The sequence below is a fragment of the Pieris rapae genome, chromosome 20, assembly GCF_905147795.1.
Source record: "Pieris rapae chromosome 20, ilPieRapa1.1, whole genome shotgun sequence".
Classification (NCBI taxonomy): domain Eukaryota; kingdom Metazoa; phylum Arthropoda; class Insecta; order Lepidoptera; family Pieridae; genus Pieris; species Pieris rapae.
In genome coordinates, this window is record NC_059528.1 from 1834653 (window position 1) to 1851698 (window position 17046).

The 17046-nt window shown below is 32.0% G+C and overlaps 3 protein-coding genes across 4 annotated transcripts in view; all 3 read right to left on the bottom strand.

The window, feature by feature from the left end:
- The window catches only part of LOC111000793 (syndecan), a 222735-nt gene extending 210828 nt beyond the window's left edge, over positions 1–11907 (bottom strand). Inside the window, exon 1 of one of the 2 annotated variants that reach the window (XM_022270372.2) lies at positions 11645–11907. In XM_022270372.2, coding sequence (XP_022126064.2) covers positions 11645–11710 — 66 coding nt within the window. In that variant the 5' untranslated portion in view covers positions 11711–11907. The remainder of the gene's footprint in view (positions 1–11644) is intronic. The other variant, XM_022270371.2, reaches the window with a different exon arrangement.
- A 967-nt stretch (positions 11908–12874) lies between these two features.
- On the bottom strand, positions 12875–14621 carry LOC111000822 (ATPase inhibitor mai-2, mitochondrial). The gene is made up of 3 exons (XM_022270408.2): positions 14467–14621; positions 13730–13856; positions 12875–13173 (listed from the first exon to the last, which is right to left on the bottom strand). Exons 1-3 carry the CDS (start codon positions 14520–14522, stop codon positions 13039–13041), a joined length of 318 nt encoding a protein of 105 aa, XP_022126100.2. The 5' UTR covers positions 14523–14621; the 3' UTR covers positions 12875–13038.
- A 308-nt stretch (positions 14622–14929) lies between these two features.
- Positions 14930–16268, bottom strand: LOC111000814. Its single transcript, XM_022270400.2, has 3 exons — positions 15771–16268; positions 15282–15482; positions 14930–15083 (listed from the first exon to the last, which is right to left on the bottom strand). Exons 1-3 carry the CDS (start codon positions 16193–16195, stop codon positions 14930–14932), a joined length of 780 nt encoding a protein of 259 aa, XP_022126092.2. The 5' UTR covers positions 16196–16268.
- Positions 16269–17046: the final 778 nt, after the last annotated feature.

Genomic DNA, 17046 nt, shown 5'->3' on the forward strand with positions numbered 1-17046 from the left:
TTTATTTATTGCACGAATATGGTATAAAATGTCAAGGTGGTACAATTGTCAGTCGTTCGCATATTCTGCCACACACAGTGGCGCGCAAATTTATCTTAGTTTAGATTTTACATTATTAGTCAGATTCATATCAATTAAGTCAATTATTATACATAATTAAATTTATATAAATTACCATGTCTCACACAAATAATCGTTTATTGAGTAGTACGTTTTTTCTAAAAGTAATGCACTAAGTCGCTTTTTAAAGATTCTTGTCGGAAGATCTTTAAGTTCTTTCGGTAATCTATTGTAAATTTTAATTGCCATACAGAAGGCGTTTTTCCGAAATAATTCTAAATTTATTTTTGGCACAGCCAATTTCTCCCCATGTCTACTACTTACTACATTCGATTTAAAAATATGTATATTTCTGTGTACGAACAGGGACATTTCTAATATATAAATACATGGAAGAGATAACACTTTGAGTCTCTTAAATAGAGGCACGCAACTATCGATGCAATTTGCTCCACAAATTGCTCTAATACATTTTTTTTGGGCCTTAAATACCCTATTCACTTCGACTGAATTTCCCCAAATTATAATTCCATATCTAATTATAGATGCAATATATGCATGATAAGCAGCTAATACCGCAGCATGGTTAACAGTTTCTCTTAGTCGTTTTAACACAAAAACAAAACGGTCTATTTTGTTCTGTAATTTTTCAATATGTGATTTCCAATTACAAAATTTATCTATCGTTATACCTAAAAATACACACTCGTTCATTATGTCCAGTTTATTGTGTTTATATTGTACGTCTATTAGTGTTTTAGAGTTATATGTCTGAAAATGAATTATGTTAGTTTTGGTCATGTTTATTTGTAGGTTATTTGAATTCATCCAGTTGATGGCGTCGTCTAGAGATTTAATTAAGTTGTTTTTTAAATCTTGGTCGTTTTTGCCTTTTATTATAAGTGTAGTGTCATCAGCAAATAGTATACAGTTCTGGTGTATAGCATCTGGGAGGTCATTTATGTATGTTAGAAAAAGTAGTGGGGCCAAAATACTGCCCTGAGGTGTTCCGTACTCATTTTTCTTATAGTTGGATCTATAGGTTTTTTGTTTTAGTTTACAAATCTTTGTTATTTCCACATATTGCATTCTATTTTCAAGGTAACTTTTCACCCAGTTATAGGCATTACCTCTTATTCCGTAGCATTCTAATTTTTTTAAAAGTCTTTCATGGCATACAAAGTCAAAAGCCTTTGTCGTGTCTAAAAAGATGCAACCTACAAGCATTTTATGATTTAAGCATTCAGTAATTTGTTTAACTAGGGTAAAGCACGCAAGGGTAGTGGAACGATTTTTCCTGAAGCCAAATTGTTCTTTTTTTAGAATATCGTATGATAAAAAGAAATTCTCTATTTAATTATACATGACTTTTTCGAAAATTTTAGATAATATGGGAATTAAAGTTATTGGTCTATAATTAGTCATTTGTGTTTTTGCTCCTTTTTTATGTAATGGTTTGATAATTGATATTTTTAGTTTTTCAGGAAAGATCCCTTCTACTATCGATAGATTAATTATGTATGTCAGTGGATCAAGTAGGTATAATGCGCATGATTTAATTGTTTTGGTATCTAAATTATCGTATCCTGTAGATTTTGTATTTTTCAACGATGTAATAATTTTTAGTATATCCGTGTTATTTATGGGGGAAAGAAAAATACTTTTATGGTTTAGAGGGATTTTAGCTTCTGGCAAATTGTTTGTTTTATTTTTAGTAGGCAGTGAGGTAAAATAGTCATTAAAAAAGTTGCATATTTCATGCGGTGATTCATATGTTTTGTTATCGATATTAATTGCTTCTATTCCTGAATTAAATGTCATGTCTCGTGTATTAGTTTGTCTTGTTCCTACCACGGTTGATTTGAAGCCTTTCATAACAAAAATATATAATAACGATAATAATAATAGTAATAATTCTATTATAATTATAATAAAAGCCTTTTGTTAAACCCTATCTAATTTAAATTTATTTACTTAACCAATTTCTGTAAAGTTGCATACTACATAGTAGATAATTTTTCGAAAAATAAGGTCATAAAGAAGTTTCACTTCTTACGTGTATACACTAGTACACGCAAACATTTTTAGACTAAACTTTGCTGGCTTCCTCACGATGTTTTCTTTAAGGCACAAGGTCAACAATCTTCTTGCAGAGAAGCCTTCTAATACACACTAGTATTAATATAACCTAGAGTGAGCTACCGCGGGCCCCCGATCTATTTATCACGTCGTGCTGTTGTCGATGCAAATTGTTCCATAAAGCTGATTCGTCTCCTAACTAGTCACATCCGTGATCATTTACAAGGACTTCATACTATAATTGAACCTGAGACAGTAATTGCTTTTCCGGATATGTTATTGGGGAACGGAAAATTGGTGCGGGTCTCTTTAGAAATGCCCAGACGATATCTTTAATCAGAAAAACTTCCAGTGAATTATAAATTTGTAGTATTTCCTTCTTTATTTTTAGTATGATTTACTGTAATGTTATGCTCATCGTTATTGTCATGTTTTTAGAATAGATAGATTGTGACTTTTTTATTCTCTTTAGTTATCAGTATATACAGTCAAAACCGTTCACGACATTGTTTAGAACATACCGGTTATATTAACCAAAATGAAAGGTCTGAGTTGTATGTATTACTTAATACAACGTCATATATATGTAGGTACTTATAATGTATTATATTTGATATGGGGTATTTTAATAAACACATGAAAATGAAATAAGCGCAATTTTATTGTCCACATTTTATTTTCACCTACTTAATATTTTTTTTCCATTATAAGAAAGATGATGTGCATGTGTGAATGCTATGTTGCGAGACCGGATTCATACCCACGATCCTGATAGTGACTGACTGAAAACTGATCCAAAATTAAACTTACACAATTAAAACTAATTAAGAAACAACCTCCTATCATAGGTAGATGAGGAGTGATATGGAGATGTGTTTGTTGAATCTGGATTAATTCTAAGGTAACATAAAAACCTAGTTAACATTTTATCTAATCTTATTCGTTTGTACATTTTCAGCAAGTCGTTATCACTAAACAATTGTTTTTATCAAAACTAAATCAAGGGCTTACGAGTCTCTAAAATCTATTTAAATATAATATTCTTTGTTTGTAACCAAACTGCTTGGATACGGGTTGACCGATTTTTTTGTTTATATCTCTCTCTCATTGGCTAGATAAGAGGTCGTAAACTATTTCTATTAGGAGTAATGGTAACACAAAAAAATTAACATTGGATTTTTTTTAGTTAGTGTCGTTTTTTACTAACGTAGAATAAGGCGGAAGATAATTTTTTTTAAAGTTACTGACATAATCAGATTAGAGCAGTAATCATGCTCTGCAACTCAATTTACAGTTTAACGAGAGAGTTTTACTACCTATAAATTAATATATTGCACGGTAAGCAACAGAAGAAGATATAAGTAATATATTTTATCAAGTCTGATTTAATTATAACATTTTCCCTTTCATCAACAACTAATATAGCAAAAACCAGTCAATTACTATGATTCATAGCAGAGCCCACTCAATGAAGGCGTATAACCGATTAGTTTAACAACGGTTCTTTGTCTCCTACGCAATGTACATAAATCAAACGGATTTCAACACCATCTAAACATTGTTATAGAGCAATCGGCAAATATTATAACTTACAATTAACGTTTATTAATTAATGATTACAAAAGCTTATCATAAATCTTCCTTTTTGATGTCTGGTCTGACCACGGCTGCCTGAAAAGTACTCAAAAGAAAAACACTTTTTTAACGGATTGAAGTTATGTATTATTGTAAACTTATAATTATTTAAACATAATTTTAAATTTAACCGACGTTTCGCGTGCTTTACAGCGTGCGTGGTCACGGTGACTTCAATCCGTTAAAAAAGTGTTTTTCTTTAAATGTGTAAAAGTTATGTTAATAAAAGACAATACTAAGTACTCAAAAACTGGATTTTTTGTTTTTGTTTTATGTAATAGGAGCCAAACGGTCATCTGATGTTACTTGTGTTGTATTTAATTTATTTGTATTTGTATGTTTGTTAATACCGCCGCCCATGGACACTCACATTGTCAGAAGGCTCGCAAGTACGTTGCCTTTGAAGAATTGGTGCGCTCTTTTCTTGAAGGACCTAAAGTCGAATAGGTTCGAGAATGCTTCAGTGGGCAGCTGGTTTCACAGAGATGTGACTGATCTTCGACAATTCGAATCGCTCTTCATTGAATTCGGTAAAGCGAAAGGAGCTGGTACTGGGAAGCTCCCGCCCAGATGTGAGAACAGTACCTCATGAAGGGCCGAATTTGCGCTTTATAGAATCGCAAACGGATTTATGTAATATGAATTATCAATTAATCATAAATTTATTCAGCTTGTTCTTGGCAAGTAAGATGAGTCTGATTTTAGGAGCATCAATCAAGTATCAATCCAGAAGTATACAATTGTACAATCGAGCTCCAAACTCAAACAACGTGAGTAGACTTACTTAGAGAATTTGTAATCGCTTAGGATAAAGGCTTAAAAACCACACGCCAGAACTTACTCTAGTCCTAACTGAAAAGCAAGTTATAATGTAAATAAAAAACACATTAATAGTATTCCAAGTCTATATTGTCAGAGTTAATTTACCTATGAGATGAATTTCTGACATCTCTGCTGCTGTTATCAAAGCAAATTTCATTTCATCCTTTGTCTGGCAACGACGCGATGGTTATGTCATAATTATAATTTATGAAGTTTTCTACGTTATTATATTTCTCAAAGGCTGTAAAATGTTTATTAATACATTTTTATTGCAATGTATCCACAATAAACAAGCTCGTACGAAAATGTTAAGAAACTGAAAACTTAGATGATGGTGTGTCATTATCACCAAATCTAGTATTAATATGTTAATTAACAAGATAATTATTATTTAAGATTCCTTAAATTCATTGAGAATTAAGCAGCTACATATCAGAACCTGTTTCCTTGCGAGACCCAAGGCTACTTCTTCAAAGATGCAATGAAGGATGCAAATGTAATAATTTAATTTTCGAACCATTTTGTTTAAGCCTTCTGTTTTCTATATTTTAAATTAAGATTGAAGTCTGACTTCCCAACACAAGACAGTATTATTTGAAACTGTTCTATATTTAAACGGTTGACTTCCTTTGCCGTCCGAGTGTATTTATTTTTCATCAATGTTCTCAAATATTTGGCGTAGGTCTATTTTGTGGTGTATCTTTTCGATTGTTCGCATCTAAGTTAAATATAATAGGAAATTAATAATTGTAGGTACAAATAAAAAAACTTTATGTACAAAAATACGTAAGAGAATGTAAATATCAGGAAAATATATGCGCATCTGTTTTATTTAAGTTTTTTTGGAATGTTTAAATATAAAATAACATTTATATAAAATAGCATTAAAATTAGTAAAAACGTACAAATTTGTGACACACAAAATAAATCTTATAAATAATAAATTGGCAAATTGCCTTCGTTTAATTTAAATACTCTTGCATCTCTTTCTATCAAATTGTGTTTACGTGTGATGAAAAAAGAGAGAGATATAATAAATAAAATATACTATGCAACAAAACTAGTAGTTCTTCCGCGTTCCATCACTATATGGAACCAGCTACTGAAGTACTTACGAACCAATTCGACTTAGGGACCAAGAAAAGAGCGTACCAATTCTTGAAAGGCCGCCAACGCACTTGCAGGCCTTCTGCCAACTTGTCTATGGGCGACATCAGTTAATGCGACATGAGCCTCCTGCCGGTTTGCCTTCTATTAGATAAAAAAAAGGTAACAAATGCAGTAATTTCACACTTTTCAACGTTTTTAATTGTTAAACATTAATTAACTTACAAAATACGTAAAAATAAATTAATTACATTTTAACAAGCAGACAGCGCGACAATAGACTGACAATGCATTTATGGGACAAACATAACAATGCCATACAACTTTAACAATTGAGCATCTGTTTAACAGCTGTTTTTATAAGTATGGGTTGACATAAGAATTTCCAGTGTACACCGCGTTAGCTGTTTTAAATACATTTTTTTTACAGCAGGCAATCAGGTTGGTGGCTCTTATGTTGCGTGTGCGTTGCCGGTCTTTAAATTTTCGAATAATGATTCAAGCTGTCACAATGAGTTTTAAACGATGTATTCTATAAGTAGGTATCTTGTTGATTAAGATTTACTAAAATGGCATTGGGCGGGGCACACAGCAAGAAAATGCGACAACCGATGGTGCTATACTGGAACCCGGCCGCAGGGGCGCCCGCCGTGGTCACCTGGCCGCGCCTGGCCCACGACATACGAGTGGAACCGGATGGAGGAGGCCTATGTCCAACGGTAGACAAAACCTTACAAGCAATGATTATTACTAAATGTTAAAGTGTATTTTTTTTCAATTCAAAATCAATGGAACTATTATTATTATTATGAGAGTTACTACAAACTCTAAAGTCCTGACCTGTGTTTCTTGATTATTTTTCACAGGTTATTAGGTGATCAGCCATCTGTACCTGACACACGCCGATTTAGCTCTAAGCACCTTTGTTCATAAGGTTTCTCCACCGTATGTGCGTGTGTTACACAACTGAAGTCAGTTAAGCCACATTCGAGCCACTGAAAATTTTCATAGTTATTCACATGATTTAACATGAATTCAAAAAAGCCTTTTCCATAAATACGGTTCGTTTGACTTTATTAGAGAAATATCAACCGGAGAAATTGTCGTTTAGCTGAAAGAAATGTACGGAATTACGTGCAATATTACGAATGGCAATAAGCATTCCATTTTACGAGTCTCCCTTGCCGCGTCGCGTTATGGAATTAATTACGTACTTACAATGTGTAAGGTTTTTCGAATAAAAATAATTGTTTATTTCATCCACACTACATACATTGTTACATGGCTACTACTACAGGAATTTGAAATATTCAAATAAAATATACCAAATATCAAATCATTTATTCCAATTACACCACTTCAATGGCACTTTTGAACGTTAAATAAAATATAAAGATGATTCTAGTTGCCCCTGACAAAAGGTAGTTTCATGTGGAGAATAATGGGCAAGAAACTCCACAATTACTATTTTAAAAAAGAATATTAATTGTATACATTAATTACTTAAATAATTATATGTGAAGACAATGCACTACCAGCATAAAATAACTTTACATGTATATTATTGTATTGTTATGCATGTTCCTCACTTATTTACAAATATCGAAATCATAGAATATTAAGCATTAAATATTCATAAAAAAAAACAATAAAATAATATGTGAGATTAACTTAAAATAATGCGTAAGTACAATTATTATAATACAAAAAATATGTAAAATTAGATCAGCAACCAATTGATTTTGTCAAGGCTCTATGATTGTCCTAGCAGGACCAGCATTTCGCTATATATACCTATACTATATCTGATAAACATATAAAGGAAAAATATGCAAACTACGATAAACCCAAGGTGTAAAAAAATCAATAAAATTCCTATATTTATTATTTACCAGCAAAGTACTACACAACGAAACAAAATTGCCACCAACATCTAAAATTATATTAATGATTAAAATAATCTGAGTAATTGAACGCTAGTTTTTCAATAAAATGCGTAGCAATTTAATAAGCCGTGCTGGACATTATTAAAATATATTTTAAAACAAATGTACAGTACAATGGAACACAACAAATGTTTTAAGCGATTAAACGTGAATGGATTACATTATTTACTCAAATTTAAATGTTTGTTAACTGAACTCAGCGTTACAATACATAATTGTTAATTAATTTGGACTTGTACTGTAGTACATACTTGTTGTTATAGTAATTATTGTTATGTTAAAATAAATCTTTTTTTCAAGAAAGCTTTTCTTGGCATAATCGCATTTATAAAACAAGACTGTGCTTACTACTATCGGATTTTAGGGCAGAATGCCAAATAACATCTTTACCTCTAAGTTGCTAGACTCTAAACTCATTTTGTTGCACCACCTTTGTGGACCCTAGCCTTTACTAAAGGTGTCCTTCAAGAACCACCAATTCTTAAAGGGCCGGCAACGCACTCGTGAGCATAGGCATTAAGTGTCCATGAGCGGCCGTATCACTTAACATCAGATGAGCTACCTTCTGGTCTATAAAAATTCAAATATAGAAAACAGTATTGTTTGTATCAGAAATAACTGAATGCTCCAGCCATCTACTGTACAGCGATTTTACATAAAAAATGGCTTAATGAATAAAGAATTAGACATGCTTGTCCCTGCTTCCTCTGGTCAAGAGAGTAAACAAAAGCGTGGTAACAATAGAACTTGCCTATTTCCACACGTCGCCCCAGAGGGAGGCATCACTGTAAGAAGCTCTCAATGTTACCTAGCGCAAAGATAAATCTTTATACACCAAGCTGTAATAGAAATACATATATTTTAATATAACATCTTTAACTTTACGATTCGATTTCTTTTCAGCATTATGTTTGTTAATAATCCTTGTGCTTTTGTAAAATATTTAGGGATACAAAATTTTAACGTACTTAATATTTTATTTTGTAAACTTTCTATTTGTTTTCTAATATTTTTTTTAATTATATAGTAACTGCATAAACAATAGACAATATAAATTAAAATTCAGGGCGGGGGCTCTGCAACTTCCAATAGCGACGGCGATCCCAATCTTACAGATGCGTTGTACTGTGGAATCCCATCACTGCGATATCAGCACTATATCAGGACGTTACAAAAGTATTATAAAAGTGATACCGATACTGCAGCCCATGGAAGCAGAACAGTCGCTTTTAATAATGGGTAAGGTATTTCTTCAAGAACCTAAAGTCAAATTGAATCGGGAATACTTCAATGAGCTACTGAAAAGTTATAAAGTACTAGATATGACTGAAAATACTTTAGGGCACTCTAGGATCAACCAGTCGTTCCGGGAAGAGACTTCATCCGACATTTCACATAGTAACAAATGCAATTTAGTACATATTGAAATTGGAATTTGAAAAAAAGGCAGTTCTAACTGCGAATAAATATATCATATATTATGGCGTTACGGGTTACCTATTGGGTGATGGCTTTTGAAATATGATTTATAAAATTGAAAAAAAAACAACACTTACGGATGTTGCCAGGGACAGTAATCTCTTTTCACCACCTGATAGACTACGAATTTTCTAGTGCTTTTGAGTTCATGAATGAGGTATGTTAAATGATTTCTGTTTTGCTGGCGGTTCTTGGCTTATTGTATAGGTTAAATTAAACAGAAAGGACTAAAATACTGTAGTATTTCCGAATCAATTCGACTTAGGGTCCTTTAAGAAAAGAGCGTACCAATTCTTAAAAGGCCGGCAACGCGCGAGCACTCTGGCATTGAGTGTAAATGGGCGGCGGTATCACTAAACATCAGGTGAGCCTCCTGCCCGTTTGCCCCCTGTTCTATAAAAAAAAAGGAGAAATAAACCCAGCTACATACCACTACGCGTCCGGCTCGAAAAAACCTCATGGCATCAAGCACTCCTAGCTTTTATTCGCATTCCCGTAGCTTTCTTTTTCCCCTAGCCTAGGCGGATTTTGTTATCGCACGAGATGTTGGTTTTGTATTAAATTATTCCACTATCTAGGTCATTTTACAACAATTATAATTTCGCTCTTATTTCAAATGTTTGTTCTACATTTTTGCTAAATTAGCTTTCGCAATAGTATAATGACAAAGGCATAAGTGAATATGAGTTTCCGTATGGCGTCATTTTAAATAGATGTGATTTACAAGAACCATTATATTGTGTTGAAACGTCTCTATACGGTCCAAATACTTCCAGATCTCGTATACAACAAAATATATTTATTAATAGTATAAGTCGATTCCAGAATTTTAGTTACGTGCTTTGACACAGTTTCTTTACAGTAATAATATTCAATAACAGCTATCATAAATTACAACACGACAATAGTAGGATTCAACACTATAAATCAAGACAACATCTTAAACGTATGCACACGGTTGGCGACGCAAGTAAATAGCCCACTAGATTACGTAATATGCAGTTGAGAGACAATAAAGGACCACAGACAATAGTTAATACAATTTAAAATAAGAATGCAATTTACGGTTTTATTTAAAGATTTTGCTTGGAAGATGGTTGTTTAATTTTAAATATACATTTAATTATTAAAATCTTCTTAGGGATTTATACCACTACACTTAATAGAGCATTAAGATAATGAAAAGTGAGTCAGTTTCGTTTTAAAAGTACTACTATTAGTTCTAAGTTTAAATACCTTGTTAAAATTATGCAGACGTATAGACTATAGACCAAACATAACAGTACCTACTTCAAAAAACCTTTTTTAAAGGTGTATGTGTCACTGTCATGTTTGTATTTGCTTAAATTCAGACAACGACAATATAGACTGCACATAATTCAGATGACTGAATACAATGATGTAGTCTTTGAACGATTGTTCAGATTATAACCGTTATCACTTATGCAATTAGTTTAATAAAATTACTACAGGTTTTTTATAGTAGTGAGCACTGATGACCCTCAACGGGGCAAGGGTTACACGTTTCCGATGACTATATCTATTAAGAAGAAAAAGAGAGATGTGAAGAAGTACTTGGAGAAGCGGGAAGACTCCGATTTTTTTAAGTAGTATTTTTTTTAAGTAGTAGATATTAATAAATTCTTAGTATTATTTGTTGTTGTTTTTTTAATTTTACAGTTTTAAATTTTATTCTTTTGTTTTTCTTTTAAATGTAACTTTGTCTTTTAATGATTGTTTTCTGTTTTTTGTTTAATCTGTGTAATCTGTTTTGGCTTTGTGTATTGTATTTGTATTTTGTATAATAATATGTATTAAGTAGCTGTTAGATTACTTATAATTAAATAAATAAATAAGAGTCGTGTTTAAGTGACTTGGAAATTATCGTAGTATTGTATCCAGCTAGCCAGCCATAGTACAAATTAAAAGTGATCGAATCGGACCTTGAATATATAAATAAAGAAGTGTTTATTCTATTCAGAAAATTCAGTCTCCCTTCATCCTAAACTTTCTTTTTATTTCACTAGGGTGGCTTAAATAAACGACCGTTACTTAACGCCCTATAGTTACTTTATATAAGTAGATACTAGGTAGGATAGTAAGAACGCTTTCTCTCAAACGTGGGCGAGACGGCTGGTTCTATGCTCTCATTCATCTATAACCCTGTTTTACTACGATAAAACTTACAAGTAGTGAACGTTCCACAAATTAACTAAGAATCGATGGAAACACGACCAGATAACGATTATTTACCTGACGATTAGACGTTCAAGGTAATGATAATACTCGTTGCCCGACTAACAAAACGCGTTTACATATAGACGATAACATAGGTGCAATATTTATAAATCAAAATACGCATTCAACTCGTGAGTTCACACACGTTGACATTGAAAGTTATGCAAGACAATTATGTATGTTGAATGTCTCGTGATTCTACATAGAATAATGACAATACCGGTCCTCGCCATACTAACAAAAACCCGGAATGCCGTGTTTAAAGACGATCCCCTTACCTCTGTCGCTCGAACATATCCTACCAGGGCTATACAAGACAGCCATGCGTATATTCTCCACTGCATCACAATAACTTTTGGAACCCCGGTTACACCAACGTTACACTACACAAACACGACACTAAACAATTATTAGTTATGTTATCCCACAACACCATGCACTCGGTCACAACAAGGCGAAAAGCGGCATGCACCTTCGTTAAAAGTCTGTCGTAAACTGAGGCCCGCTTGGAGCTGGCTTCGCGACGTAGCGTATTGGACTCACGACTAACTTCATTGATATGGGCCTTCCCTTTGCTCGGTCGTCGCCCGATGGTCGATGAAGCTCTATTTTGCGTCACGCATTCCAATTTATTACATTCACTCTCACTGCGGTAATCGAGTTACTTCGTACGTCTGAAAAAAGATCTTTTACATGAACATTTTGCTGCTAATTTTCAATGCTTCTTGCGTGGCTACATAGCTTTGAAGTGAATCTAAATTCGAACAGGGCTGGCCAGAAATAAAACAGAATAAATGTTTGGAAAGGGCGTCGACCGTCCTAAAGGGCAGACAGACTTAATTTTAGTAACAATTGATATTCATTGTCTCATAATACCTACTTTAAATTAGTTGTATTTATACAGATCGGAAGTGAAGTGTTATGTTTTTTTTAATCTTCCCAACTTATTATTGTAACTTTTATTTATGATATTACGACATATGTTTGTAATTTGACTCTATAAATGATAGATGGTAAATTAAAACTGAACTCTTAATATTACTATTAAAAGCACCCTATCATTTTCAAAAACATTACTAATTTGATAACGCCATCTGTGCAATCATTAAGAAATATGTCATGTATTTGGAAAGTCTAAGCCCCAAGGTTTCCCACGTTCATATTATATTCAGTAGATGGCGCAAATGCCACTTACCGTAATTCGTTACATATTATGTTGCAGCCAACTATAATTCGCCGTTCAAATAACAGCCTAGACTTTTAACTAAATGGCGCCGTCTAAATGGCCTGAAAGACACTCAGATGTAGCGTTTGTTACAATATTTAATAAACTGGCTGGCTCATGCTTAGGCCATTCATACGATAGTCATTATTTGGCAGAAATAAAAACGATAATCATATGACAAAAAATATTTGATTTAAAATTATATTGCTCGAGTCAAATTCACATTATTATTGTCACAACTCTTCCATGCACTTAATCCGGATTAAAATAAAACAAATTCAAGTACCTGTATACAAAGCTATATATTTGTATCCTTCAACAAACTAATTAAAATAAAAGCCAAAAACCAGTATTGTAACAGAAATTTCTTTCAAGTTATTATACCTTTTAAGCACTAAAAACTTTCCTTATATGCAGGACAGGACTTATAAGACATTTAAATGAAATTCAGTTGTGGTCTCCAACTGTTGATAGAGTTTGCTTGTGGCGTCTGATTGCATCTTCATGGCGTTTGATTTGATCTTGATGGAACGCAATCTCCTTTTCCATGTGACCTTTTAAGTTTAATAGTTGCTCTTTTTGCTGAAAAAATAAACTTCTGGAGTTAATAAAAAAATTAGAAACAGGCCAAAACCTTAATAATACATTAGTCAGTTTATTCTTTTATTGAGTTTATTTATAAAAGAAACAGTGACAGTTTGAGCAAATTTTGAAGGAACTTTTGTTAACCTTTTTCTCATGAGGCCATATTTATTCTACCAAGAATTCAGTATGATTTTGGCCAAATGAAAAGAATTGCTACAAAACATTTAAAAATGCATAAAATATACAAATAATCAAAAGATCTTTTGCCTTGTCTACTCAATTTAAGGTGCTCTACTTTACACAGCCTCAGTATACTTGGATTAAGCATATCAAAAGAAGTCCGATTCCACAGTTATCTGGAAAGAAAAGCCAATCTTGCTTCCAACCAGCTGGGTTTTTAGAGTACAACATATTCAGTTCAGGCTCAAGTACAAGCTCATGTCTCTAAGCCAGAGCTACAAATACGAGCTTCCCCCTAGTTGGCCCCCTATACAACTACTATACTATACTATTACAACAGAGGCTGAGATCACATGATAAATGAAAAATAAACCTTTTTATAAAAGTATTCATCTTCTCTGGCGGCTTCCATCTTGCCAAAGGCACCACCAGCTTCACGGATGGCTCCACCACCACCACCTCCTTTTCCAGCACCTGATCCAGGTTCACCAGAATACATCCTGAAATATCATTCAAAATTCAAATGCATTTAGCATAGCAAAAGTTTTGAAGCATGCACAAAGATATAATAGCCAAAATATGGTGTTAAAATATTGGTAAAGCCAGTAATTTTACAAAAATCTTATAATTTCAACAATAAAAATTACAGATTTATAAGTATTAATGTCATTTTTTATTTAATCTTATGAGAAGAAATATATCAAAAATATTTGATAAAATATTTAATAAAATAATATAAATGTTGTATAAGGATGAGTCATGGGCTCAATGTTAAAATTACATTGAACAATGTGCTTCTTGAATCATATCATTTTAAAAAGCAGCTTATTATCAATATACAAATATTGATTATTAAACATTTACCCGGATATTTCTAAAATCCGGTGTTAGATTTTATAGAAATCATAAAAAAATATGTATTTTTGGTTTAAATTTAACTTGAAATTGAACCAATTGATTGAGATTGGACTGAAATCAAATTATTTATCAGATTAAAATTAATTTGAAATCAGGGAGGCCTGATAAGTAAGCTTAAAAATAGAATACCCATTTTTGCGATACATAATCTAGAACGATTGCGTAATAAGATAAATATAATTATTTCTTTACCTTATACTCGCAAGTTCACGTAAGGCGAGCACTCTTTTGCGTATTAATGAATTCATAATAGATTTTAAAATAACCCTTGATGTCTTATAAAAATTATAACGATTGCGTCGCGGTTGCCGGTCGTTTAGAAAGTTCTAAAATGACTTATGACATTAAAGTTATAATGTCAATGTGTGATTCTGTCAATACATTGTTAAGTTTAAGTCATGAAGACAATTCATATTCATTGTTAAGGTTCGATCACAGATTATACGAATATAATCAAAATTAATAAATTTAATATGATATACTTGGTTATATCTTAAGAACCAAAATATGTATTTCCAACGTTTCCATTAAATTGAAGGCTAGTCTCAATAAGTTATAATTTGGTTTACAGCAACATCTTGTATAAAAATACTGAGTTTATTATAAAATGACATTGCTGTTATTTCCGTTTGAAATTGATAATAAAAATAAATACTTACGCCATCTCTTGCTTCTTTACCCAAAGGACATGTTTTAATTTTTGTTCAGCTATGATTTTATTCAACTCGGCTGTTTCTCTCATTGATCGTATTATTTGCATTTCTTCTTTATGCGCTTCCATTTTCATTTCTTTTTCAGTTGTGGAAAACCTATGACATACACATAATAAGAATAATGAGAACGCAATGAACCCACTGAGTAATCTAGCAGAGTAGGTACACTGCCGCTTGTGGATACAGTCCACAATAATGTATTTATGTTTTTATTTAAAACTTCTAAAAAAAATTAAATTTAATATAACCGAATTTTATGTATTGTTTTCATTGTACTAAGTTTTAATAAAATACCTCAAAAAGTCATTTGCTACTCTCGGGAACAAGTTTACATCTACGAAAGCATCTGTCATAGTTTCAGCAGTTTTATGATTTCCAGAGTCTACCTCAATTGTAGGCTCACTTAAATCCATTGGTTCCGAGAAGGATGATGATGAGTCCATAATTATAGTGTCGACTTTGGACTGAGTTTTACAGCTTGGTGCATTCAGATCACTGAAATTTAATTGTAACGCCTGTTACTTTTTTTCTGCAATACTTAATTATTATTGTTTACGTTTACTTTGCTCGTAAAATAAAATAATAATATTTATATGTATTATAATTAATTTAAAAAATAATTCCTACATATAATTATATGTAGGAATTATTTTTTAAATTAATTATTGAATCTTTTTTCAAGTCTTGATTTTACGTAATAGCATGATTCAAGGTTTATTTTAAAATTATTAAACAGTCAACTTCAAATATAACATAAAACAGTATAGTAAACTAATTACTTACTCATCAATACATTCCGTTTTAATTTCAATGTCAGTTTTTAAAATTGTTTCAATGGACTGTGCTTTCTCTTCTTGTTTTATTTCACCATTTCTAACTAAATCAAGAATATTACATACTTCAATTGATTGTCTTGTAAAGTTATTAACTGTTGGCCCATTTAAAGATATCTCCTCCCGAGCGACACGTTTCATATTCTGCCATTGAGTTTTCAATTTTTTAATCGAGAACTCGGTAAATTTCGGTCCGAATTTAGAGGTTAATTCCTGTAGTATCTCAGTCCACGCGACGTCTTTTTCTTCGTAATTGTTTGGTGCATTGGGTTTATTAATGACGATTTCTTTTCGCTCTTTAATTAAGTCGAGTAGATACTGTTTTTCTTCTGGTGACCAATTTGGTGTTCTCGAGCGTCGGCTTATTTTTCTCATCTTGTAATCACTGGGTAGTTTGTGATTAATCTTTTGCAACGTTTTATTACAAACGATGCACTCAATATCCAATTGAAAAGACTCCCACATTTAAAATAATTGACTAACGATGATTGAAACTTATTTTGACAACGACGTTTGCTAGCTAATTGTGTTTATTATTTTATAACGAATTAAATAATGAGGTTTATTTGGAGATGTGACATTATCGAGTTGGCGATGGATCTTTATGTATTTTAGTAATGTTAAGTTATGAAAATTGTAAAACATAAACATGTCTGTATGCTTATATTTATATTTTACTTCTTTATTAGACGCAATATTCAAATTCAAATATTTACGAAAATTATAAATGTGTAAGTTTTAGCTGGAACGATTTGCATGCAAAATTTCTTACTCTGACTATATAATATTTCAAGTTTTAAACTATAATTATTTATGTAGGATTTCATTAAAACTGTCGTTATGTTTTATTTAAGTGACCTTATCAAAAATTTAATATTAAGTTAATGTCAAAAATACTTGCCCATTAGACTTACGCAAAATATAGGTACCCAAATTGTTTATTGTTTATTAGACGAACAAATTTAGTTTTAATACCTATAGCTGGTGACGATATCATATATTAATGAAGCTTTTGGCATGTTTTTTTGATTCTGTTGCTGAAATTTTCGCGCGGTTTCTGAAAGCGGGACAATTTTGCGTCCCCATTCATTAGTTCATTTTTGGGACAAAAGGGAAAAAGGGAAAGTAAAGTTCAAAACGGGACGTCTGGTATGAATCACTTAAACTACTTTGGCAACACTTTGATTGACTAGTAATAAATTTATATAGTAGTATAAGGTATATAT